Source organism: Egretta garzetta, unplaced genomic scaffold (genome assembly GCF_000687185.1).
Source record: "Egretta garzetta isolate BGI_Z169 unplaced genomic scaffold, ASM68718v1 scaffold149, whole genome shotgun sequence".
Taxonomy (NCBI): Eukaryota; Metazoa; Chordata; class Aves; order Pelecaniformes; family Ardeidae; genus Egretta; species Egretta garzetta.
The window spans coordinates 1,206,904-1,234,401 of NW_009269998.1; the positions used below are offsets into that span (position 1 = coordinate 1,206,904).

General features: G+C 43.6%; 1 protein-coding gene across 1 annotated transcript in view; it reads right to left on the minus strand.

Annotated features, from left to right (window-relative positions):
* Window positions 1-401: 401 nt before the first annotated feature.
* DPYD (dihydropyrimidine dehydrogenase) overlaps window positions 402-27,498 on the minus strand; it is a 372,577-nt gene continuing 345,480 nt past the window's right edge. Inside the window, exons 24-26 of the mRNA XM_009647526.1 lie at window positions 15,164-15,307; window positions 3,307-3,447; window positions 402-572 (exon numbers count right to left, since the gene is read on the minus strand). Of these exons, the coding sequence (XP_009645821.1) occupies window positions 402-572; window positions 3,307-3,447; window positions 15,164-15,307 (456 nt within the window). The remainder of the gene's footprint in view (window positions 573-3,306; window positions 3,448-15,163; window positions 15,308-27,498) is intronic.

Here is a 27,498-nt window from a genome sequence, read left to right on the forward strand (position 1 = left end):
AAACCGCCTCCTTGAAAACAGTTGGCTTATACATTGATTTGTCGTTCATTAAAGATGCTTTCTTAATTATATTTACAGCCAGAAAAAATACATAAAGAGTCTATAGAGAAATCCTGAAGTTGCAGCATGAATAGAAAGGGGAAAGTTACGCTTGCAAAAGTGGACAACCGACAGCCCCGACTGACTAATTGCTGCCTTTCCGTAATTTCAAAACTTAATTGTTGTAAAAATAGTAATTGGAAAACACGGCGTTCATTGTAACGGCTATCAATATTACATTTTTTTTTTTTTTTTTTTTTTTTTTTTTTTTTTAGGAGAGTGGATTTTCAAGGCCTAATTAGAAAGCAAATCAATTGCATCAAACAAGTGTAAAGTGCCCGTTAGCTGTCGGGCTGATCACCTCAACACGCGGGGTTCACGGCTAAGGGCAGCCCACGCTTTGGTTCGTAGGGTGTTGTCCTGGAAACCATGCGGATGCAGTCGATAACAGGGCAGACGCTGAGACACAGGGTGCAGCCCGTGCAGCCCTCGGTAACCGCGGGCAGGTGGGTTCGGGGATCAAACCGGATAGCCTGCGAACAGGGATAAACATTATCGCTGTCACTCACGGAAAAGGTCAAAATTGCTCCCATTTTAGTGCCTGCCTTTCCTCTGCTACGGCACTTGGAGGCATCTTGGTGTGCTTCTGCGCTGCAGCTATAGCAACTGTTCAACTGGCAGGGAACAAAACACCCCCAACCCCCCCTCTCCGATGCTTTGAAATTAGAAATACGGGCCAAATTATGCCTCGGCGAAAGCTCACGGGTCGCAAGGGCTGGTTACAAAAGGAGGAGTTTGGCCCATGATGTTGAATCTCCCCGAGGGGTTTTTCTCCTCGGCGCGAAGGAAATATTTCAGAATACAGCGATTTGCCGGGGTTGCCGGTTCAGAGGAGCCCCCAGACCACGCCTGCACGGCCCCAGCCCCAACGCGCTCTCCCGACTTTTATTTCCAGCACGGCACAAACCACCTGGTTTCATAAATAGTGGGAGAAAAACACGGCACGCTGTGCCTCACATGATTATGCTCCTTTGCGAACCTTCGAAAGGGCTATCTGAGTTTTTGGGCAGGCGGAGCTTGCTTTAGCTCTCACATTTTCATGCGGTGGAGTCTCATTGCCAATTAGGGCGATAAGTGTATTTGAATGTGAAAGAACAATTGCAGTCTCGATGAAATAAGCTCCTGGTATAATGGAAATGGCAATTAAAAGCAAAACCAAAAGCATCACACAACGGTGAAAGCTTCAGGATCTACGAAGCCCGTCTGGAGCGGTAAAAAAAAAATAATAATAATAAAAAAAAAGAAGAAAACGCTGAATATCTACTTTTAAGAGTTTTAGGAAGGAAAAATCAGGCCTGAAAGCTGAACTCTCATTTCTCTGCAAACAAGTGGTGCCTTAGCAAATCTCCCTAACCACCATCAGCAGCCGGGAGGTACGGGGTGGAGCTGCAGGTTGGCTCCAAAAGCAGATTTGGGGGGGTTCGCTACCAGAAAAGCACAGAAGTTGCTGTAGCAACCAGCAAGGGCATGAAGTAGGTACTAACTGCCCGGAATCTACACGTTTGAGTCTAAGCTTGAGTTGAGTCTAAGCTTGAGCACAAAGAGAGCTCTGGTTTGTATCTAAGGACTCCCTCCTCCCTCCCTAACCGCAACGCACGTCTTGCGAGGGAGTTCGGAGGGGGAGAGGCGGCCGGGACGGCAGGGCCAACTTTAAATTGAGGAAAGCTTTTCTCTTGGAGCCATACAAGGTGATAGAGCAGCAGGGATATTCCTGAAACAAAGAGAAGCATAAAGCAGATGCTGTTTTGAAGGGGCGTGTGTGATTTCTTTGCAATTAAGAATTTCTTTGCAATTAATTTCTTTTCAACTGCCTTAATTAATTAAGGAAAAAAAAACCATTTTTTTTGTGCTTAGAAAACCTCCTGGGGTTTTAAACTTTGGTTCTTATGGTGCTGATTTTTTTTCCCCCCAGTTATAGAAAAGGAAGTTTTACTAAATATAAACACAGTCTTCTGCTCTCCAAGGGCTGTATCCTCCCCTGCACTGGGAAATCTGATGGAAGGAGAAGAGGTGAAGATTGGGGTGTCAAGAAGAAATGTAGGCAGTTAAAAGGCTACTGTAGTAATCTAATCTGCTATAAATGCAGCATTAATTTGCTCATATCAGGGGAAAAAACCCCACGTCTACCTTTGCTCTGACACCCTTGTTTTAATTGCAGGAGCTGATTTTAAATGGGGAGACTTCTTTCTTTGCCTGTATGTAGTTAAATTCATCAGACCTACTATTGATTGGACTGAATTAAGGATAAACAAAAGGTCATGGTGTTCAGGGGAAACTTGGCGCTCGGTTAAAGTAGTTGTTTCTGACAAAGTATTCTCCAACTGGGATGAATGGAAAAATTCATGTAGAAATTACTGCTAACTGAGCATTGGATTCCCTGGAGGTTATGCTAGACCGTATTTTGGATTTCTAAAAGAACAGGAGTCCTCCCGTACTGCCCTTTTTACTGCAGACCAGTCCATCAGCTCCGCAGGACACGGGGAGGAATGGCACGTAGGAATGCTGATACGCTTCATACAACTCATGCTACTGTACTGGGCAGAAATCAGAGAAATACTTTGCTGCAAACAGGAGCCCCAGCTCAAAATTGTGCCATTTTCTGGTCACAGTGATTTCAGCAAGCTTCAACCTGCTGCTCTAAACCCTGGCGGCTCTCCTGGAGAAAGGATTTGTACCTCCATCAAGATCAAAACAAAACCCCACCTGCCTGCGACCTGACTTAGTTAAAGTTCCAGTGCACTGATGGAACGAGGACTAGGGTTCTTAAAAAGCGTTTGGCAATAAAACCAGCCTCCTGCCTCCCCGCACCCCCTGGAGGGGAAGGGATGCGTTCCTCCCTTTCTCCCTCATGTGCTTGAAAACCATCACAGAACGACATTTACCGCCAACCGACTTGGGTCTCCTTCATTTTCTTCCTCTTCAAAAGAACCCCGCTTCCCACATGCAGCTAGGGAGAGCCGGGGAGAGCGTCCGAGGGCGAGCCGGCGCGGTGCGGGACGCTCGGCGCAGCCCTCCGGAGGCAGCCGTGCTGGGCGGCATTCCCACCGCCGTGCAAACAGCGCAGCCCAGGAGCAGGCTGGGGTTCGAATCCAATATTTTAGACATCTGGTTTTGCCACCTGCTTATTAACAGAAGGTGGATTCTTTCTTCCCAGCAGCAGAAAGATAACTCGTCGTGCCTTTCTGCTAATTACAGCTGTGCCCTTACCTGGTAGCCAGCATCATTGCAGGTCATGTAACATTTGCCACAGTTGATGCACATTTCCTCGTCAATCAGAGCCACAACTTGCTCTGTGTTGCAGAGCTCACCATATGTTCCAATATACTGCAGCGCTTTTCCAATTACATCCTAGGGAGAAAAAAAAAAAAAAAAAAAAAAAAGTTATCGACTCATTTAGAAGATACCTAAGCAGCTCCTACAGCTGCGCAGGAGCACTCTCTAGTACTTCAATATTTGGCCATGCGCTGTGATGATGTTTAGGATTTTTCTTATAGATTTCCAAGTTGCTGACCTTCATACTTCCTGTAAAACACAAAGAATGCTCCATGCAGGCACGTTTTGAACGTAGGCAGCACTAGGAGTATGTATTTGTACACAAACACGTTGTACAAGTAGGTTACACATTTAGTACTTGATTTTGAATGTGCTGTTGTTTTGCCATTATTGTGGGGCACTTCAAGGAACAAAATGGAGCACAAACCAGGAGGGATGTGCTACGAACGATCAGATCACCCTCGGTCGTTTCTCATTAGCACAGATTTAAGAACTTGCAGCAAGAAAAGAAAGGGGCACGATGAAATAAACTGTCAGAGAGAACAATAACTGCTTTTCTCTCTTCAGTAAGATGTGCAGATGACACGATCATCGGTTTATTGCAAATATTGTACAGAACTAAGCCGTGGGTCTAATCCTGCAAGTCTTGATTCAGTTCTGTTAACTCAGAATCATGGAATGTTTTGGGTGGGAAGGGACCCCCAGAGGTCACCCAGCCCAACCCCCCTGCAGAAGCAGGGACACCTTGAACCACATCAGGTTGCTCACAGCCCCGGCCAACCTGGCCTGGAACGTTCCCAGGGATGGGGCCTCCACCACCTCTCTGGGCAACCCCTGACAGGGTTTCACCACCCTCACTGCAAAGAATTTCTTCCTTAGATCCAGTCTAAACCTCCCCTGCTTCAGTTTAAAGCCATCCCCCCTTGTCCTGTCCCAGCTGGCCCTACTAAAAAGCTTGTCCCCCCCTTTCCTCTGGGCCCCCTTGAAGCCCTGACCGGCCGCCCTCAGCTCTGCCCGCAGCCTTCTCTTCTCCAGGCTGAACACCCCCAACTCTCCCAGCCTGGCCTCACAGCAGAGGGGCTCCAGCCCTCGGATCATTTTAGTAGCCCTCCTCTGGCCCCGCTCCAACAGGTCCATGTCCTTCTTGTGCTGAGGGCTCCAGAGCTGGATGCAACTTCATGGGGAAGAATCTGTGGCATCAACCTTACCCATCTGTGCTGCAAAAGTAAAGGCATATGGCAGGGCAGCGTACGGGTACGTACCCCGAGGGGAAGACAGGCCCTCTAAAAGAAGTTGGGGACCTACCTGATGCAAACCATTGCCACTTTACAGCATGGGAAACTGCACAGTTCAGTGGCAGTTCAGCTTCACGGAGTCAACGGGAGAGATGGGACAAGTCCCAGGTCCTTTGGATTGCAGCTATCAGTTAAATTAGTTTAACTTGTGGAAGTTTACTACAGCTGACGAACATGACCACATTTAAAAGATTCACTCTGTGGCCCGGTATTGATTGCCTGGGTATTTTGTGAGTTTACTAAGCACGCTTCTACAACAGTTCCCACGTTGCAAAACAAGCTCAGTTTTACGTGCAAGATTCTACACTGTCAAGATAAAGTCAGGCTCAGTAAATGAAGGTTATGTGATGCAACAATACATTTTCCTTTTGCTTTAAAAAGGGATGTAACTGTGAAGTAGTAGAGAAATCTCACTGTGTGCTAGGAGAGCAGAACTGGCTTCAAAGTCATTCTACTGTAATAAACCAAGAAATCATTATGATTTTGATTACGGAATTTGATCCAAGTCAATTGAAAAATGCTCAAAGATCAAGCCAAATGTGAGACACAGGCAAGTCTGCCCAGAATTACAAGCTTCAAAGCGTTTACCTTCGGTCTTGCATTGCCAAGGAACATGATAAGGATTTCTTCCTGTATTCTGTTTCTCAATATTTTTTGAAGCAGCAATACTTCCCTTATTCCTATCAGTCAAAAAAATTATTCTGAAATGATCAGCAACCAATTTAAGTGTGTAGCAGTATGCTACGTTTAACCTGTATAATTTACAGTCGCATACAATGCTCTATACATTGTTTTCAATTCTTATTGCAGAAGAACCAGCTTACAATAACCTCAATTTTCATTGCATATTTTATTTTGGGCAGCCTTACTTTCAAACAAACTAAGCAGCCCTAATTATTCCTATGCCACATCACAGCGACAGGGGAACGTGGCTTTATCGATGTTGGCTCTAAAGGAAACCTCTGCTCCATGCAGTAAATGCAAAAATGGGTCCGACCTTGTCTTCCCGAGTCTGCTGAGAACTTCCCACAACAGCTCTGCTTCCTGAGCGAACGGCTCCCGTTCATCTCAGTTTTAGCTTTGTTTTAAAGTTTTAACTAAAAGTAAAAGTTAAACTAAAAAAAAACCAAAACCAAACACTGAAAGTTGAACTGAAGTTTTAACTTTGAGGCACCTGAATTACAACAGTATCTTTATGGAATGAGACAAATTCCTCGTTCGCTGGATGCAGCGGTAGGTCCTATGAAGTTGCTTTTAACGACTGCTGAGGTAGGAAATTCAACCCTACCCTAAGCCCAGGAAGAAGGACGGGGAAATTGCACTGTTTTCTCATTCCAAAACCACTCAAAATGTTTTCTCTCTGCCAAACCCTTACGTTGCTGACATGCCAAATACCTTGGTTACCTTCATTCAACGCTAAAAGCCTTCCAGTTCTTTTCAGCAACACGCAGAGAACGTTAATGCTCTCCCAGCACAAACCAGCCACGGCACACCGCTGAAGGCAGCATGATGAGCGTGGATGGATGACTGGAAGTGAGCAAGTTACCCCAGCTTAATGAGTTAGCACTCATCGATAGAGCTGTGCAAGCTGATTATGTGCGTGGTCCAAATTCACTGCAAATTTGAAGTAAAATCTGTTTGCTTAAACCACTGCAAAAGGTCAATTAACTGCTATGAAAGTGCTTCAGCTAATACTTTTTATTTCGGTATTGGGAAGGACTAGACTTGAACACGCAGCCCTGTACTGTGCCTCCACTGACCAGCGAGAGTAACCAACTCAATCAACTGTGATCTCCTAGGAACTGCTCACCCCCCCTCTATTTTTGACTTCCATGCCTTCCTCAGCAAAGTTCATGGATTTACTGGGAACTGCTCAGCAGTTTTCAGGTTGCCACGGTTCTCAGGTTTCTGCAGTCTTCTCCACCAGTTGAAAAACTGTAGCTGTAGAACTCAGCTCCAGCTTGTTTCATGTCTTGTGTAGGCTCGTCTCTGTCATACCTGCTACAGGTTTCAAAATACACATGCCTTTGTGCCACCTACTGCCCCCGCCTGCCCCTGGCATCCTATAAACCTGTCTTTTGTGTCTATACCCCCAAACATTCCCCTGTATGTCCCAAACGCACGTGTCGCCTGCAAGAACTGGTCTGTGTACTGAAGAATTTGAAGAAATGACCTAAAACCCGTCCAACATACAACGACATAGCTTTCAACTCATGTTGTAGAAGTATCAGCATGGGGAGATCCCTGATAGCAAAGAGCTTTTTAATTGAACAAATGCAGATGTTTAAACTGCACCGGTAATTATTTTTCTCAGGGAGGTTCTGGATTCACGTTTGTGTTCTTTAAATATCGTTTGGATGTTACCAAACCCCACAAAGCTCAAGCAGGTAGCAGAGATGGGCCACTCAAGTAACCATGGGATGGAGGGCCTTCCTTGCGAGAGAAGACAAGAGGAGCCTAACAAGATGCTTAGCCAAGGAAGATGAAGGCAGAGCAGGACATCTGATGCCTCTTTATATATACGTCAGGGAGGGAAAAGAGCTAGGTAAGTTAGATGACAACGCTGGCACAAGAGCATGTGATTATAAGCCAGCCATGAATAAATTTAAAGCTGGAAATTAGAAAAGGCTTTTTAAATGGGCAAGGAGTGCGGTGGTTAATGGCCTTCCAGAGGAGCAGCTGGGGGGCAGGGGGGAGGCAGCCCGAGGTTTAGGACAGCGTTAGGTAGCTCAGGAAATGGTTGCTAAGAAGAAGATGATCAAAATAGATTTTTCCAGCCACAAACTTATAAAGGGAATAACAAAACCAACGCATATGGCACGGTGATTTCTGAATTTGTAACCAAGTCTCACTTCTCACAGCTCACAAAATACACTTTTGGGGACTTAGAATCCCTACCAGGGAGGATGATGGCATTTTAGAGGCCTGAAAGTGATTTCAAAAGCCTGTGTCAATGATTTACTGCTCATTGACACTCCTGGGTGTTGTGCCTTTTTAATCACTTCTTTCTCTCAAGCAAAAACTGTATCCTTATTCATTTGCAAAGTTTCAAGACTTTATTGACTAAAAAAGCAATGGTACTTAAAAGATGTTTTGCAGGTGCACTCTTTTACAGCATCTCAAGCTACCTCAGAGCTTCTTGTTTCCATCAAATCATAAAGGTTTGGAACAAAATAAACAGTGCAGCAAGAAATAATCAGCTTTCAACTGCTTCAAGTGCAGTTTCACTCCAAAAAGCAACTGTCTAAAATGGCACTATGGGATTCCACACTTGGTATATCTCAATGGCCTCCGGATCAAATTTGCACTGTTTACAGTATAATGGGTTTTCTGCCAACTGCCAGACCTGCAAACAGAAGCCAGGTTCTGAAAGTCAAGCTGTGATCTTTCTGGCTTATGCATTACCAGCAGCAATAAAAAAAAAAAATAAAAATAAAAAAAAAAAAAGAGCTGGAAGTTCAATTTTGTCCTAAGTTACACCTTTGCGATCTCAGGGACCTAGAGCCCTCCTTTTGATCGCTGCTGTGCTGTCCCACTCTTCTCAACAAAACTGTACTGAGCGAACTGGGAGAGGAATTGAGCCCCGCAACTGGAACTGGCAGGGAATTCAGTTGCTATGGAGAGAATCAGAGCAGAATCCATTAGTTTTATGTTACTAATGAGTACAGAAAAAAAATTCATTTTGTCAGTAAGCTAGGCAGATGTGGTTTTGAGTATACACAAGGAGCAGATCTGTTCAGTAGGATATTATTTTTACAATGTCATTTTTATTACTATAGCTGCATTTTTAATTCTAATATATCAAACATTTTATGGTGATTCGCTTTTCATTAGCCATCATATTAGTAAACCTATATTTGTAAATACAATCCATGGTTCAGGTATGGCTCCTTGTAGACCAGCTGCATCCGTCTTCATGCAGACCACACGGTAAGAGACCACGCTGTGCTCTAGAGATGATGAACGTCATCAGGGCAGTGACCGTACCCCTGTGCTGGGCACTGGGGAGGCTGCACCTTGAATACTGGGTTCAGGTTTGGGCCCCTCACTACTGGAAAGACGTTGCGTTGCTGGAGCGTGTCCAGAGAAGGGCAGCGGAGCTGGGGAGGGGTCTGGAGCCCCAGGCTGCTGGGGAGCGGCTGGGGGAGCTGGGGGGGTTCAGCCTGGAGCAGAGGAGGCTGAGGGGAGCCCTCATCGCTCCCTACAACTGCCTGAGAGGAGGGGGGAGGGGGGGGTCGAGTCCCCACCCTGGGGGGATTTAACAGCCGGGCAGAGGCGATGCTGAGGGCCAGGGTTTGGGGGTGGGATGGCAGGGGTAGGGGAATGGTTGGGCTTGATGAGCTTAAAGGGCTTTTCCAACCTAAATGATTCTATGGTTCTACGAACATCACAGGCCTCTTACTAGACCATTCAAAAGCCATACGCAGTGCAGGTACTGCACCTCATACAGCAAGCTCAAAGGGAACGCGAGAAAGGTTCAATGCCGAGGAACTTTGTGCCCTTGAAGCTGACAGCAAGAGCAGGTAAGGAAAGCCAGGTAAGCTTTAGATAACCAGAAGCAGAGGTCTGCCTGTTGTGCATAGGATGGGCCTCAACCTCGGTCTTCAGCTCTCCAAGGGATCATCGACCATGATACAAATGCTGAAGTTGATTCACTACCAAGTGATATAAAAAACCTCCTAACAAAGCACCTGACATTCATATAGCAAAAAGTTGTGCGCTTGATCCCATGTACTCTGCCTGTTCATGGTTCTTTCCAGGGTGTTTGGGCAGTTCCCACAACAGGCTGCGAAGGAACGAGGGGCTGTGCAGCGGCGGCCTCGCTGGGATGCAGAGAGAGCATGGAATGGGGAAGAAATGTTGCAAAGAAAGTAAATGAATCTCTGTGCCAGTGTTTATCTCCATTAAGGAGAAACCTGCCTTCCACCGCTTCTTTTTCGGTAATAAAGGTAAAAAAAAAAGAGGAAAAGAAGAAACGTTAGGAAAAAAAATAAATTATGGGTTAAAGAAGAAAACGTCACCAGAACCTGAGGGTACACGACCAAGGACAATATACAGTAAGGTGGCTAACAAAAATATGTAATCTCATTAAAACTAACTTTACATTAAAAGATGACAGATGCTTTGCCAATAGTTTAAAATGTTATTAAATGTGCTCTGGGATTTAAGGACCGCTAAGCCTTGTTTTAGCAAAGCAAATAAAACAGTTGCAGTACAAGCTAAAGGGGGAGTTGCAAAATAACTCCAATGAACCTTTACTACATAATTCAATATAGCTTCTGCAATGAAAATTATGCCTCGTGAATCCATCACAATTCTTTATGAAGACTGTGAGGCAATAAATATCAAAAAAACAACCGGTAAATTTTATGTTTCAATAGGACACAGGCCTCTGACACAAGACTTCTGAAATTAAGTAGCCGTGAAGCGGGACTGCAGGTTGGCTAAATGAGGAAAAAGAAAGAGCTGGAATACAGCGATCAATGTTCAGGAAAGGCAAAATACTAACAGAGCAAAGTGTCTCAATTTTCTGGTTTAGGTATGATGCTGTTTAACAGGCTTGCACGTGTTTCAGGAGAAGATCTGAACCAGATTTTAGTTTGAATTAAAGAGAACTTTGTAGGTATTTTATAAAACTAGATGAACGGGTACTATCACAGTGAAAAAAATGCGGTTTGATGAACAACTTATCAAAATAAGTACCTTCTAATAAGTATTCTTGCCAATGGATACATTCTAGGTAAAAGCAAGCTGCTAGAGAATGCACAGTAGGAGACAGCATGGACGGCTCAGGAAAACAACTGCTCGATGTGCTGTCCGGGCAAGAGACAAGCAAACTAGCCAGATGCTAAGGTAGAAGATAGCACCGTAACTGCTGTAATGCTGCTGTTACCTTAATCAGCCCTGATCTGGAACACAGGGTCGTTCCCGTTTCACACGCAGGAGAGCAGTGCCCTTCCTCGTACGGGCTGCTGGCACAACGGCAGCCTCATGGAGGGGTCTGGGTAGATTGGAGCATTGGGCAATGATTAATGGGGTGAAGTTTAACAAGTGCCAGTGCTGGGTTCTGCACCTAGGATGGAGTAACGCTGGGCACAAGTATAAATTGGGAGAGGAGTGGCTGGCGAGCAGCCCTGCAGAAAGGGACCTGGGGGTGCTGGTCGGCAGCAGGCTCAACGTGAGCCAGCACTGAGCCCAGAGGGCAAACCTCATCCTGAGGGGCATCAAACCCAGCATGACCAGCTGGCCAAAAGAGGGGATTATCCCACTGTGTTCAGCGTTGGTACGGCCTCACCGTGGGTACTGTGTGCAGCTCCGGGCCCCACACTTAAGAAGGATGTTAAATTAAGGTACTCGAATGTGTCTGGAGGAGGGCAACCAAGCTGGTGACAAGGTGGGAAGGAACGTCCTACGAGGAGCAGCAAAGGAGTCTGGGTTTGTCTGGTTTGGAGAAAAGGAGGCTGAGGGGTGACCTCATGGCTCTCTGCAGCTTCCTGAGGAGGGGACGTGGAGAGGAGGTGCTGAGCTCTGCTCCCTGGGATCCAGGGACAGGACGCCTGGGAATGGCTCAAAGCTTTGCCAGGGGAGGTTCAGACTGGACGTTAGAAACTTCTCTTTACCAAGAGAGTGGTCAAACCCTGGAACAGGCTTCCTAGAGGGGTGGTTGATGCCCCAAGCCCGTCAGTGTTTCGGGGGCATTTGCACAATGCCCTTAATAACACACTTAAACTTTTGGTCTGCCCTGAATTGCTCAGGCAGTTGGACTAGGTGATCACCATAGGTCTCTTCCAGCTGAAATACTCTAGTATTCCATTCCATTCCATTCCATTCCATTCCATTCCAGAACCACTTGAGGCAGCCTTTCTACAGTCAGAGTGGGGAGAGGAAGAGGAGGTTTGCGCTCTAGGATTTCTCCCCATATCTGAAGACTGACAAATTTGCTGAAAATGTCCCATGTAATGAGAAACCTCTCTGAGGTACTGTGACAGAGAAGGGATCGTTACTGACTACTGCAGGAGAGATTATTGCTGTGATTCATGTTGGTTCGTTGTTGATTTGTGTTCTCCCAAACACTTGGGAGAAGCAGACTTGGAGTCCTGTAAATTGTGGGAGACACTGGAATATGCCACAGCTCCACGTTTATGGTGAAGATTACAATATGGTCTTCTCCAGGCAGGCAAGCACAAGCTAAAAGTACTCTCGTTGAACCAGCACCCAGATACATGCCAGGAAGGATCCAAATGGTGCACCATTATGGCATAATAGTGAGATTACAGATCAATACACCTCATCTCTCAAGAGGATTTTATAGATTAAGCACAGCACTGGGCTAAACGTGGCTTGGTGCCTCCCAAGGTGCTGGCTTCCAGCTGGGTGCTTACAGCATCAGCATAAAAAGACTTGCAGACACCTATGTACAAAAAAGACCATGTAAACACATCTGTACCCACAGGGGTGAAAAGTAGTTCCAACACAAGGAATTTAAGCTTGAGGAGCTCTATGGCTATTTTTCCAAGAGGTGGAACAACATGTCATGCCCTAGCTAAGCTGACAAACAGAGCTGTGCCAGTGTTTAACCTACTGAGCAGGGCAAGCTCTACAGCAAGACTTGTGAAGTGAAAAAGGAAGAAATAAAATAAGCGGATAAATGGTGACCGAATATTATGGTACAGGCCCTGAAGGACAAAGAACTAAATTATTAGGAAAAAAACCCACAGGAATGTATAAGGAAAGAAATGAAAGTAATAAGGAGGTAACCTGAGGTAGGCAAATTGACGTGTGGGAGCTGTACAAAAATGCGACTGAAAAGAAAAGATCCAGGGCACGTATCCACATACAGCAGAAATTCTGATATTACAGACAAGTGAGAAAAGAAGAAACAACTCTGCTGAATATCAAAGTATGCAGTTTCAATTAATATTGAAAAATAGAGAAAATAAAGAGAAAAGCCATGGGAAAAGCCATCCAAAAATTAAATTAGATTTTGGATAATCACAGAGGGTTTTTAAATCTATAAAAAAAGGCATTTTGGCAGCAAGTGGAATTTAAACAAATGTTGGAATTTACATATTACCAACTCAACAGCCAATTAGACAGATGAGGGAGTTCTGGGCAGGCATCAGGAAATTTGCAGCAACCCTCCAAAAATACAACCAGCCAAAGTAGGGGTCACAGCTCTCCCAAGGACAGCTATCTCAGGTCCGATCAGCTTTCAAGCATACCTCTTCCCTGCTCCCGAGAGCTAGAGTTAGGCTGGGACTAGCTGTAAGAGCTGGCCATTTCCACCCCCTGATACCCTAGTCTGAACTAACAGATCGTATTCTCTCCTCTCTCTAGAGGGTCAGCCAAGACAGCACTGCTTGGAGACGGTCTGGGGTTTGTAATTCTAAATGTGAATACTTCTTGGACAGTTACATATAATTCGCTCAAGTCTGAGCTCCTCTGCCTCTCTCCATGGAGAATTCCTGACTGGGGAAGGGTATCAGATAAGTTGCCTTTTTTCATTAAGCTTCACTCAGCTTCCTTAATGAATATTCTGAATCTTCCTGGCAGATTTTCTCCACAATATAATCACAGATGGATCTATTAATAATAAACTTCATTAAAACCTACCTTCGTAGTGGCAATTTCCCTACTTCAAGCAAAACCCAGGTATTTTCCTATTTCTTGGTCAGCATCTCTCACTGCTGTTTGTCTCATTATGGTTAAAACTTTCCCTTCTAAAGAGATGGCCAAACCGAAAGACTGTCAAGAATCAGCTTCAGTGGTTCCTACCTTCTTCCAATTGCTTCCGTCTTTTTCAGTCTCGTATAAATGAAGGTGTGAGAAAGATGCTAAGCCGATTTCTCCGGCTGAGAAGCTCCTCACAGACACCACACAAAAGTATTCAATGTCTTTATAAACAAAAGTTTTTGGTTTGGGGAGTTCATTTCCCTCTTCCCTGCAGTAGGGCCTCTGTTCTTCTTTTTAATCTATCTCCTACTACTTAGTTCTTTTTTGCTTTTGTACTTGGAGTGAGGCTTGATAAATTATTGACCTCAACGTTTTATTTATGTTTTTTTCAAGTCTTTATGTCTGTTTTTTCCCTCTTGCTAAACTTTTTCCTTCATTCAGTTTATTTGCTTTTGGATGGTATCAGTTTTTTGGGTTTCTGCTGTTTTCAGAAGCAAGCTATCTCATTGAAAATGCAGTTATCGGCTGTTGCTTCTTCGTTCTCTTTTTCCCTACATCAATACTCTCCCTGCAAAGAGAACCATAAAACCTCTGAGGTCAAGCAGGCTTTGAAAATGCTCATCATGGTGGGGGGAAAAAAAAGAGTAGATTGCTGTTCTTTGGAACTTTTTGTATACATAAAGAAGGGAACCTCAGCGCAGGAGGAAGGGAGCGATTTTTCAATAGCGTGACATGAACCAAGATAAGCAGTCCAAAAAATGGAGAGAAGTCTACAGAAGTGGCAAACTATTGAACTTAAACAGGAATTTGACTCAACATTTCTCCTTGGATGGTTTTGCAGTTCTACCAGTTAGCTTGGCATACTGCTTGTCTCGGTAAACTGCAAAATTCCCTCGGGAATTATGTGTTATTTTGAGCCACTGCTCGTATTGTATTTTATGTTTGGCCTTATTTTTGCAAGAATTCTTACAGGTCTGATCATACAGTGAAAGTTACCTACCTGTAGATACCTGATATTCTCACATATACGAGGAAGACAGTCAACAAGCTCAACAGAGGTAATTTTCACAGCTTTATAAAAGGGCCTACATGAGAATCTTGATTAAAAAGAAATTTTTTTTTTGTCTGCTTCTTTTTCCTATTCAGACATGAAGTTTAAGTAAGGTCTAAGGTGAACACATAGAATAATGAGCTTCTGATGTTTCATTTTATTGACATTTATTGGCTACCTAAGGGAAGGGAAAAGCTCCAATGTATGGATTATGCAGTAGATGGGGTCACAGGTTTTATTTTCACCTTGACATTTACTCATTGCAGACGGTGGATCAGCTATTTAGACAAACATCCTCCAGCTTTAAAAGTTCAGTCTGAAAACTTATGACACAGCTTTCATATGTACTGAACACCAACCCTTCCCATCGATCCCGCCTGAGCAATGGAGGTATTTAGCACATTGCGAGTAATCAAAATGCACGATGCAAAACTGAGCTTGTACCGTAGCATTCAAACTGAAAGAAACTGTTAATAGTTCTACTTGGTCCTTCAAGGCATTATCCATTCCTTGTTCTACAATTACTGTTCTATTGCCTGAATATCGTCATTTTGAAAAATGACATTAGGGAGATACCTATACATGTACATCACAAATCATTTCCCATCGATTTTGGTTAAAAGCTAGAAAGTCTGCATAAATAGTTGTCTTTGATGCCCTCTAACAAGCTTAAAAGCAGTAATAACCAACTCAAACTGCTAGAAACGACTGTGCATGTCAACTGCCTGACGGCAGATCATTTCTTATGCATAAGCACATGTATTTTTGTTACCTTGATGGCTGGAATGGGCTTCTTCGGGATGAAACGCTTTTTCTCAGGAAGTGCAGCAGCCATGCTCTTTTCCTTCAGTTTAATCTTGTTCTCAGCTATTATCTTTTTGCGTTGTTCCAGGTAAGGCCCAAAACTGGGTAGTGTCTGGAAAAAAAAAAATCAGGAAACATGATCATGCTTCATGAGGAAAAAGGCGAGTCCGATCCCAAGGGCCAGATCCTAAGTCCTTGCGGAGTGCGATTGGCTTCTTATTCAGGAAGTTGAAATAGAAATCAGTGAGACTGTACCAGAGCGACAAGTGAATAAAAATCAGATATGAACTTCAGCATCTGAATTGAAAATATATATTGAATATTAAAATATTAATACACCACAGCAGAAAAATAGCTGAATTGCAGGTCAGCATCCAACAGTCTTATATTTCCCCATTGCATACTTGCTTATATATAAAAATGTATCATGTTAAATAATTCAAATGTGTAACTTTATTTCCATAGTATGTGAAAAGGTATCACAAAACTATCAGTTACTTAGAAGGGTTCTGCCATTGCTTAAGATTATTTGTATGGATATCCGAATATATCAATATATATTTTTAAAGCTGAGAAACACGCGTTTTGCATTCTGATAACAGAAGGCTGTCTTGACCTGGCAAAAGTAAGGCTAACAAACACCAAATGAACTGAAACACATTCTAATCTCCTAATCTTTCTCTATGTCCCACTTGCACTCTTTTCTGCAGTGTTTAAACCCTGAACTCAATTAAGCAAATTCTAGAGGAAGATTTCACTGAACTGCAAAGCTCATGTCTCACCCAAGAACATAGAATGATAGAATGTTTTGGGTGGGAAGGGACCCCCAGAGGTCACCCAGCCCAACCCCCCTGCAGGAGCAGGGACACCTTGAACCACATCAGGTTGCTCACAGACCCGGCCAACCTGGCCTGGAATGTTCCCAGGGATGGGGCCTCCACCACCTCTCTGGGCAACCCCTGACAGGGTTTCACCACCCTCACTGTAAGGAATTTCTTCCTTAGATCCAGTCTAAACCTCCCCTGCTTCAGTTTAAAACCATCCCCCCTTGTCCTGTCCCAGCTGGCCCTACTAAAAAGCTTGTCCCCCCCTTTCCTCTGGGCCCCCTTGAAGCCCTGACTGGCCGCACTCAGCTCTGCCCGCAGCCTTCTCTTCTCCAGGCTGAACACCCCCAACTCTCCCAGCCTGGCCTCAGAGCAGAGGGGCTCCAGCCCTCGGATCATTTTAGTAGCCCTCCTCTGGCCCCGCTCCAACAGCTCCATGTCCTCCTTGTGCTGAGGGCTCCAGAGCTGGACGCAGTACTCGAACCAACACAAAAGTGCTGGTTCAGATTTCCTAAACCACCCAGTTTCCTGAAAGAAAAAGTCCCTTTGCTTACTTAGCAGAGCCCTGGACAACTGCAGGATGCCACAATCACAGCTTTAGGTGAATCAAACCCGGTAGAAAACATGGGGTTTTGCTTGATGCAAAAGACCATGCCCTTCCTCCCCTGAAGCCAGTTCCTCATTCTGCAGAAGTATTTCATCCACCTGACTAAACCCTGCTCCAAAGCTACTGCAGTACTGCAGAAACTAGAGGTAGTAACAGGGGATACACAGCCTCAGCAGTTGCTGGCATTAATTCACGCTAATAATACAACCTCAAAGAGCATATCGAACAAGATACAGTACTGCTGTGGTTATCAATTTTTTAAGAGGGAATTTCAATGTGAATTTCAAACCCAGAATTATTTAAAAATTTAGAAATTATTATTTTTTAAAATGAAGTAAATCCAGAAGAGGTTGCCCTGCTCTTCAGCTAATCCTTAGGAGAAAAATTCCGCAATGAGCTCTGTCAGTCACAACAGCCAACCTTGGGACCTCAGGCTTCTTGTTAGGACAAATAAAAGCTTTCTTGGCTGCTAGGGTTTCGGTACTCTGAGCACACAGCCAGAGGGTGAGGTCCTTGAAATGCTTCCCTGCTTCCGAGACTTGGTTTGTGGCCTCGACACCTTTTCAAGTCAGAAGAAGATGTGCAGTCTCACGGTGTTCTCCCTCCTGCAGGCTGGGACTGAGCCGTGCTCCAGGACAAAGCCTCAACCTTGGCAAAGGCCAGGCCAGACCTGGGGGGGATGTTGCAGCCCCTCTCCGTCCCAAATCTAGATGTAGCTGGAGTTCGCCCACCGGCAAAGGGCTCTTGTTTTGTCTGTGCAGTGGGAGCTTTGTTCCTGAACGTCACGTTCAAGGGCTCCCTTACAGCCATCGAACTTCCCTTTCTGTGCAGTTGGCATACATGATCTGGGAAAGGAAATGTTCTGGGATGTCCTAAAATAAGGCTTTCAATCTTACCGCAAACAGCAGTAAGGTAGTGGCGTTACGTACCAAAGGCAAATGAGACAGCAAAACCCCAATTGTTTCAAACAGGAAAATGAGTAGAAGGAAGAATTTGTCTAATTTCAGTCTAATCCATAGGGTCTAATGCACACACACAGAGCCTCAATTCTTATATGACTTTTAGAAAGCCTAAGACTTTTTGCAGAAATCTAAAAAATACAAATTTTGATAAAAAAAGTGTTCTTTTACGTCTGCTAGGTGGCATCAATTAGAAATCCATTTCGGCTACAAATAAGCAGTAGCTGTGTCGCTGAGAAACTCTTTTCTCTCTGTAATTTATGTGCTGATGCCAACAGCTTTGGGTTTGAGAGGGCAGGAGACCTGATGACAAAGTGGTTTTGGACTCTTCCCTGTCTGGCCAGGGATTGAATTGCTGACTTTCAGAGTAGGTAGCCAAGCTAATTTTGCTGAGGTTTTAACTGAAGCACTAGAGAGAGGAGACGCTTGTTGATGGCTTGACTGATTGAAGATCATCTTTGGGAAGAATAGCCAAATCTTTGCAGAATAAATCCTTTACTTTTCTCTTCTCTTAATGTGCGCCCAATCTCCCAATTTCTACAGACAGAAATACTGAGTATACTGAAATGAAATAGGGGATCTAAGGAAACAGGTGGAAAAATAATTCGTTTTTGTGGATAGGTGAAGAGCGAGTTACAAAGGCAATTACTTAATTTTCTGAGTTGGGAGATGTATTTTTACATCTACCATCGCTGCTAGCTGGAACGTACAGCAGACATTTTTGAAAAGTGTGCAATGCCATCAGTACCGTAATTCAGATGTTTTGTAACGACACGCATGCAGTTAAGTTAAACTATATAATCTGCACCTTTTAAAAATAAAGGAAACAATGATTAATGTAGAAAACTGAACATCCAACTTAGTCCTTGGTGTGCATTGCTGTTCGTCCATCAGGAAATTGATTAAATGGAATTTAAAATAATTAAGGAAACACCACGGGCTTAGGCCAGGCGGGAGCATCCACAAGGAGCTTCCACAAGGAGCTTCCACTGACTTAACAGAAGGGGACCCTGTGCCCATACAAACGGCCGGGTTATTTTGTGTTTGGAGTCTAGCAGTTCACAAGCAGCCACGCCAAATTTCATCAAACAACACAGAAAACCGGTAATCTTTTCTAGAACAATAAATAACATATGTAAATGTAGCCTCGGGAGCTTAGGAAGGACTTACTGATGGTTCCCCTTAGGAGCAATGTGCAGATATAGGGAACACTGGTGAGATGGCTCATTGTCCAGAGCTGTGGTTTCAAACGTTTTGGAGTCAAAGGCTCAATATTTTAATGAAGTGAGCTACTGGGTATGGCAAAAGTGGAAACACGTTGAAGTAACTGCTGAAGAGATGGATATTTAAGAGAGTTTAAAGTTAAATCACCTCTAATCATTGTAGGGGATATCTTCCTAAGCACATGGGGGATTGCATGGCACAATTCCCAATGAAAGCACAAGCACAGAACTTGAAGAGTTTAGCTCTGTTTGCTTTTGAAATCTTTCTACAGTACAGTGGTTTTTTTTTTTTTTTTTTTTAATTTCCAGATATTCCAATGTCACCAAACTCTCCATACACTGATATCTTTGTCATATCAACATCTGCCTAGAAAAAAAAACACAATTAATATGAATATGTGGATCATATCAAGTGCTTAGAGGATCGCAACAAACAGAGTAATTAGATAATTCTTGTCTACTTATATATCTGTACCAGTGATGTCTATAGCTGCGTTATTTGTATCCATCTGTCTCTATATAACCATAGTTCAATGTGTTTCTACTGGAGGGATAACATCGAGAATGGGGCCAAAATAAATATAGTGTGGTATTATTTCATTGTTTATAATTGCATTATTACAAAACCGGAAGCTTGAAATATTGTGCTAGAGTATTTTACTGCTGGAGAAAGAAAGGAAAAATCCAAATCCCCCCTCCGCCCAAGATTTCCAAATGCTGCCTTTTAACTGATGAACTGTATAAATCTCCAGCAACATTGTGATTTTTGTTTCAGTACTTTCTCCAGGGATTCCTCATTGATGAATTTGTTCTCACCAGAAAAGCTAAATCCTACTCATTTAAAGATAACAGTATCTTCCACTAAAACTCTCTCTATCCAGATATAAAAAAGCATTACCCTGCCAATAGACAACTGACAACATAATGAATCAACAATGAAACCTTAAGCCGGGAGAGCTTTAAGGTGAATAAGTCTGTTTTGATTATAATTTATTCATGGATCAATCTAAAGGTAATTGAGCATATTATGAACTAAAAAAAAAAAAAAAAAAGCGCTTGTTTCCTAATGGTAAAAAGTCGAGAGAATCCTCCACTTCAGATCGCTGCAATTCTGATGGGCATGCCGGGACGTAGCCTCGCTGGTGGACCAGGCCAGCAAACAGGGCAGGGCAATATGCGTCAGGAGACCCAGACTTCATCTCTAACCTTGAAACCCATCTGCTCCCTATTCTGGGAAAGTCTACATCCGCCTCCATGATGTACTCATGGGTTGCTTATTTGGGAGCTGTCTCCTACTAAGGGGCTGGATGCTATCTGCTGCTAGAAGACCCAGATTTCGTCTGGCACAGCTAGGGATTATCAGAAACCAAAAATAAGCAACAGCCTCCTACAGTACGCCAGTAGATCTGAAGTATATCCTGCTGGTGTATGGGGACGAGGTGGAGCATCAAAAAGAACACTGGAAAACAGTAATTTTCATTAAAATGATTTTCAGTGGTCACAAGGTAAAGGAAGAACTTACATAAACAATTCTAGTGATCACTGGCTCATGGAAATTTGGGGTAGCAGTATCATTTAGCTATGAGGCAACATGTTTCAAAAATACCATTTCCCTCATGTGTGAAGAATTTTCCATACTGAATGTAATGTCATTACCCGATTTCTCTTGTATTCAAGTGTTGCCTCCAGTCTGAGGTACGCAGATGTGTAGGCATTCATTCTCTAAATCCCTCTCGCGTACTTTCAACCTGTAAACAGTTTTAAGTGACACAGCGATGTCCCTCATGAATCTGGAATCTTATTTATCGTACTTTACATTTTTCAAGTGTAGATGTTTCTGCTTGCACAGAGCAAAACTAGATGAGAACAAGCATGAAGACTGAAAAACGTCTGACAAGCTGAAAGAGAATTCAAATTGCTTTACTGAAATATTCCATACTGGTTGCAGTAGAGACACACCAAAAAAAGGCCCACATGCTCTGTAGCTACGCAAATGGATGGATAATTGTCACACCAAAACTTTGCCACGTAGTGGCAAACACTAGCGTGTTCGAAAACACTGGTGTGTTTCAGAAATCAAACAAGAGGTGGCTCTTAATCTTCCTTCTCTGGGGCTTGTTTTTCTGAATAGATCTTTCTCTGAAATTCCTTAACCAACAGCTTTCCCTCAGAGAAGGAGAGAAGAAAGGAGGAGAAAATATAAATACTCTAAATGATTGGAAAGGACAAAGGTGGTCAACTACCTTCATAGAATCACAGAGGGGTTGAGATTGAAAGGGATGTCTTGAGACCGTCCAGTCCAACCCCCTGCTCAGAGCAGCTACAGCAGGTTTCACCAGTTTGTCTATGAGGATGCTGTGGGGAACAGTGTTGAAAGCTTGGCTAAAGGTAACACCTACTGCTCTCCTCTCACCTACCAAGCCACTCATCTCGTTGTAGTAGGCTATTGAGTTGGTCAAACATGGTTTTCCTTTTGTAAATCCGTGCTGACTACTCCCTTCCTGTGAAGAACAGTTGATCCGTAGTTCATCTAGCTATCCTCATCAAATACCACTTTCTTCTATAAACATGCAGAAAAGCTGGGCTTCATCCCTTTGCCGCCTTGGCAGGTCTACATCTGGGAAGGTTTCTTGTCAGCTTCAGAGAACGGGGGAGACAAGCAGCTGGGCGGGTAAAAGCCAAGAGTGGAACAGCTTGGGAGGCTACGCAGCCAAGTGACTATCTCGGACGCAGTTAAAGCTATGAAGACTGCAGACAAGGATGAATAGCTTTGAAGAGGGTAATAGGTGAAGCAGGACCCCTGGAAGTGGGAGCATGGTACGGAAAGGCAATCAGATAAGGGAAACATTAACATTTAAGCGAGGTAGACAGCTGCCCTCACCCAGGAGCTACAAGAATTTAAATCAGGTTTGTATGGGTCATTTTATATGCCCTCTGCACAGAGGTTTTAGTAATGTTTGACCCCCATTTGTTCATGTGGAAAACTTCTATAGTTGATGCATAAAGATTTCCAGAGAAAGCAGTTTCAATTTCAATGATTTTTTCCAGTTGCTTCTGCGTCCTTCAAGTTTATTTTTTCTAAAGTCTGATGTGCTCAAAATGGCTGCATATATCTAGAATCCTCATTACATGCTGCACGTACACGTGGCCTTGACCATGCTTTACGTGGCGCAACAGCTTCCATTCAGGGGCCTGCCTCCACCCTCTTCGACTTCACAACAACAACGACGACAACAGATTACTGAAGTTTCCTGAAGTGGTATCTGCTTTCTTCCTTGTTCTGGGAGAATACAATGAAACACGACTCCAGCATTTCCAGAGAGGAAGAAAACACAAAGCCCCAGTACCAAAGAACAGCAACAACAACAAAATCTTGTCGCAATGTCAAGGTAGCTTGTGCTCCTTCTGGGAAAAAAAAAACCCACCAAACAACCCAGCAATAAAGCCAAAAGCTGAATTCTGTTCCTTTGAAGGTGGCAAATAACACACATATTGATATTCATAGATATAGGGAGAGAATATTTTGTACAAGCTTTCCTCACTGATCGGGCCGACGGCATTGCTAATGGAAACCAAGTATGTATGGCAATGGGGAAAGTGAGGCCGCTAATTCCGATTCTTTTAGACGTGCTTACTCTTTCAGACATTCAAAGCCAAATTCTCTTAAATAGCTGCTCCTCTCTGCGCCAGTCTGGCAATGCTCACGCATGGGCCCTTCCCATACACCGCAGGGCAAGGGTCCATGGCCTGACAGAGTCATCCAGGTGGCAGTAGGGTTGGTGCCAACCAATGAGAGCCCTCCCCGTGGCAGGCCATGGCGAGGATGGGACGCTTCACTCTACCAGTTTCCACCTGAGAGTGAGTTTCTTGGGCCAACACCGGTTGTTGCATCCCCCAGAGCTGCTGTAGTTACATTAGCAAGAAGCCACAGAGAATTTGTCCCTTGTATTAAAGGCTTCACGCACTCTGACAGCTCTTAGAGCCGAGACATCACTGGCATCACTGCCTTTCATGATGTGGAAATGCCTCAAAATAAAGGATGGAACACAACTAGTCTTCAGAAAAAAAAAACCAACAAAAAAACCCCCAACAACTCTGCCTTTCAGTTATTTTGATTTTTTTTTTTCTTGGAACTTTTATTTGCTTCGCAAACAGCGCTGTCTCAATAATCCGTAATTACTGCACACGCACTTGTTCCTGTAACCTCTGCGCCCCACGCCGCGCATGTATATACCATTGCATCAGTTACTCAACCATTCTGCCTGCTCTTTAGACCATGATTATTTAAAGCGGGTGAGCTAACCCCCAGCCCTGCGGTAATTCCGAGACTAAACGGAACATTAATGTGTGTTCTAGGAAAACATATTGCTGCGACCTCACCGTGAGATATACAGTATCATGCTTGAGCGTGCAGATAAAACCATTATTTAAAATAACAATTATTTCTTCTTTCATCATTTTTCTAACACTGCCAAAATTTTCTCCACCAGCTTGAAATCATGAATGAATGATTCTTCATGTTCTACCACAAATGTTTGGTTTTTAGCAGCTTATACATACCAGGTGAAGGAAAAGATTTTAGGATTATAGGCTTACTATAGCGCAGCAAAAACTTACATTCTACAAATGTACTGAGGTCATGAAATATTCATCAATAAAACAAAAAGGAGTTAATATTTGAAGCAAGCTTAGACATTTACAATCAAAAGCCAGGATGACATAGATGATAAAGAAAATGTTACCTTCTGGGGTGAAGAAAAGAAGATACTGATACACATTACTGTGCTACTTCATGAACATCTGGCAGTCTGTCACTTAATAGACAACAACATCTTCTCTAAACAGAAGAGACTTGAATTCATCAGGGATTCCTGTAGTACAGTATGTGCTTAACTTAAGTACCTGCTTTCTGTGATTTCCATAGATTACCATATTCATGACACCGTGGAGTGAAAGCATTCTTCTCACTCTCTAACCAGAACATGCAGAAGAAATTAAAACCCTGGCAGGCACTTTGTCTCCAGTTTGTTGGACATGTGAGGAAAGGCCTTTCCACCCATTTGTGCAGATGACATTCTGTCAGCCAAGCAGCCGCGCAACAAAGATGTCAGCAGAACGGCTATTAACAGATAGCTGACGGGCAAGCAAATTCAAAGGCGTTCCGGAAACCTGGATCAGTAGCAGGCGAGCCTTAGTATTGGAAAAAAACCTTTGTGCTCACAGGATTTTGTATTTTTACTGGTACAGAAGTAAGAATACATCAGTCCAGTGTTCACATTTTCAGGTGTATCTACAGACCATAGCGTGTTCTATATCCATACCTTCAGCTAAACCGCTCATCGTATCGATGTTGTAAATTACCCGATCGTATGAAAAAATGCCACTGCTAGATACCCACCTTCTCCTCCATGCTGGCTGGTAACCAAGCTGTTCAGAACAACCCTAAAATCATCTGCTGCTTTGGACTTAAGCCCCATCTTCTGGGGGCACATGTATGGAGGAGACCGAACTCTAGCGGTACCTAACGACTGTCTTCTAGGTCCTTCCAAAGAAGTTTCAGAGGTGCTAGCTAGACTGTTAAAAGGGAAGAATAAATCTTTTCTTACAACTATGAGAAAGCATGAATATCCTTGCTGCTACAGCTGCATTAGTGGTTACCAATGGACCTGTCAATCACAGGTGCTGCTGACCCAGCAAGGTGAGTGGAGCTGTATTAAGCTTATTAAGCTGAATTTGCTAATTCCGCTTGTGCTAAATGAGCTGGGTCAGGTACCAGGAGCAGCCCAGCCCTGTTTCTAGAACCGCGAAGCCCCGTGAAGCTGCATTTAAACTGCCTACGTGACCCACATGAACCTGCCCAAAAGCTCCTTGAGCAGCCCAACGTCGCCCCGCAGCCCGGGGGCAAATACACCCTCAGCCTTTCACCTCTGGACAGGTGAAACGCATGCTATGGACACCCTCCCTAGCTCTCCCACGCTCCCTTCCAGCATCTCCCTGGTGGAAATGCAGCTCTAGACACCCTGCAGTACTTAGCCATAGAAGGTCTATAGACGCACCATGGCCATATGAAAAATATACAACCTGATCGGTCATGGCCGTCAAATTCACGCTCGTAGGGGAATGGGAGACCAGGCAAAGAGGGCAACCAGCAACCTCCTCTTCCAGCCTCTGGGAGAAACCAAGATTTTGAAAGCCCCTCTATGAGTACATTCAGTAAAATAACCACAGCTGCCACTGTGTGCAAAAAGAGAGTTCATTTTTCACCACTGCTATATGTGTTTTAGCTGCAAATTTGCCTATCAATTACTTTTTGCTAACAGCCAGACCTTGCACAAGTGGTAGGAGCATAGGCTTTTTCCATCTGCTGGAACCTTTCCAGATTTTTGGTTTGGTTTTTTTTTTTTGATTTTTGGTTATCCTGCCTTTCTGTTTTGATGGGGTTTTTTTTGGCATGGAAACTCCAGATTTATTACCGACTTGCCTGTACTGTAAACAGCACATCATTTCAATATAGCTAGAAATAAACTCTGCTTTCCCTTGGTAGATTACTAATCACATAACTATACATATATTATTGCACTAATAGATTACTTAAATGCAAACCACTGCTAATAATTCCTAAGCAAACGTTCTTCCACTTCAGACTCATTGTAATCCATCTCTTAGGGCAGATGAACTGCAGTACTTATCCTCCCTCTGCACAGGCTACAATGCTTTCCCCCATTCATCTCTCACACCCAGTAATCCTTCCATCTCTACCTCGCACAATCCTAATTTAAATGTAAAGTATTCAGTGCAGACAAATGAGCTCTAGTCAACTCTCACGGTTATGACCAAGGAGCCTACCATTGCCTTTTGGACTCTTCAAACTCAATAATACAGTGATTTTTATCATCACCTCAATAATCTAAACTCACTGAATTTCATGCTAAGTCATAACACAAATAGTTCTGGCATTAATAGCACGCGCTTCCACCCTGAGCTCGTCAAAACTCCCACTTCGGTTGGCGAGAGGTAGGATGAGAAAATGCTGGATGCTCTCCTATGAAGAGTTTGGGTATTCTGGTTTGATTAAGGCCTTCCAATGGTTTTGAAAATACCACAAATCAACACATAACATATGACATTAAAAAAAAAAAATTATGAGAATATAGCCAGATGGTAAAATTGGAATGGTCCACTGAAAGAAAGCGATGATGAAGAATTTCGATCATTGGAAGTTATTAAAACTTTTAAACAGATCTGAAAAGAAATAAGTAATTGCTGAACTATTTAAAATGAATATTGTATCAAACTTATCTTACAAATAAAAGATCAATAACACATTACAAAAGTAATACCTTGACTAAACTGATATAAATGCTTCCTATATCACCATCAAGCAGCAAGGAGATGTCAATGCATAGGTACCCAAGTAATAGATAGAATCATAGAATCATAGAATCATAGAATGTTTAGGGTTGGAAGGGACCACTAGTGGTCATCTAGTCCAACCCCCCTGCAGTGAGCAGGGACACTGCTAACTAGATCAGATTGCTCAGAGCCCCATCCAACCTGGCCTTGAATGTTTCCAGGGATGGGGCCTCCACTACCTCTCTGGGCAACCTGTTCCAGTGTTTTACCACCCTCATTGTAAAAAATTTCTTCCTTACCTCTAGCCTGAACCTACCCTGTTCTAGTTTAAAACCATTTCCCCTTGTCCTAACACAGCTGGCCCTACTAAAAAGACGTTCCCCATCTTTCCTATAGGCCCCCTTTAGGTTCATTGATGAAAATGTTAAAGAGCACCGGTCCCAGTACGGACCCCTGAGGGAAGATGCTATATAAAAACCTAACGTAGACAAACAGGTAAGTGCTCATTAGACTCAACCCCCACAGCGCCTCTCTTGCATATTTATCCGTCTTTATAACAGCTAAAGTATAATATCCAAAGTATCGTTATATTCTGAAAACGACATTACAATAGTCGTATATTCTAAAATGCTAATTTGATTAGATTTTCACTCAAGTCAGAGGAAGAAACTGATTTTTTAAAAAAATCTAACATGCAAATCATTAGAAGTACAGGCATACAACATGTATTTTTAAAAATTATCTTGCTTTAAATTACTCTAACAGCTTTCAAGTGAGTCGCGATCATCTTGTTACTTCACTGATTTGTATGCACAGCTAGGCTTGCGAGTATAGGCATTCAGTTTGCCCTCTGCTATTAAATATAACCACAGTCACTATTGCCTCAGCAGGCCATCCGCTTTTTCACGGGTTACGTGCCCCTCACAGACAAACAACGGAGATACGTAAACCTTTCCTCGACACATCCCTTTGCACTGTGTATCATTGGGCTAGCCTGCAGGCCAAAAGGATCGGCACGGCACAACAAACTATATAATTTATGCTTGCAAAGAAACTCCTGTCCTGATCCCACAAGCTTTTCCGCGTGGCTGACCTTTAAACGCCCAAGTAGTTACGCCGACCGAGGTTAAGCCTCCGCGCAGAGTCTGGGGGAACTGGGACCACGTCTTCACCAGCTGACCACAACCAACCCACTCTTCTTGGACATGCACTGGCGGCTCTACCTGGCTTCACCACAGGAGTTGCAGGTGCCCAACACGGAAGACAAAATGGAGCGCTCGGCGTTCACCTATTTTGCGTTGTTTGGAAAAACCTGGCGTGTCTTCAGCTGTTCTGCA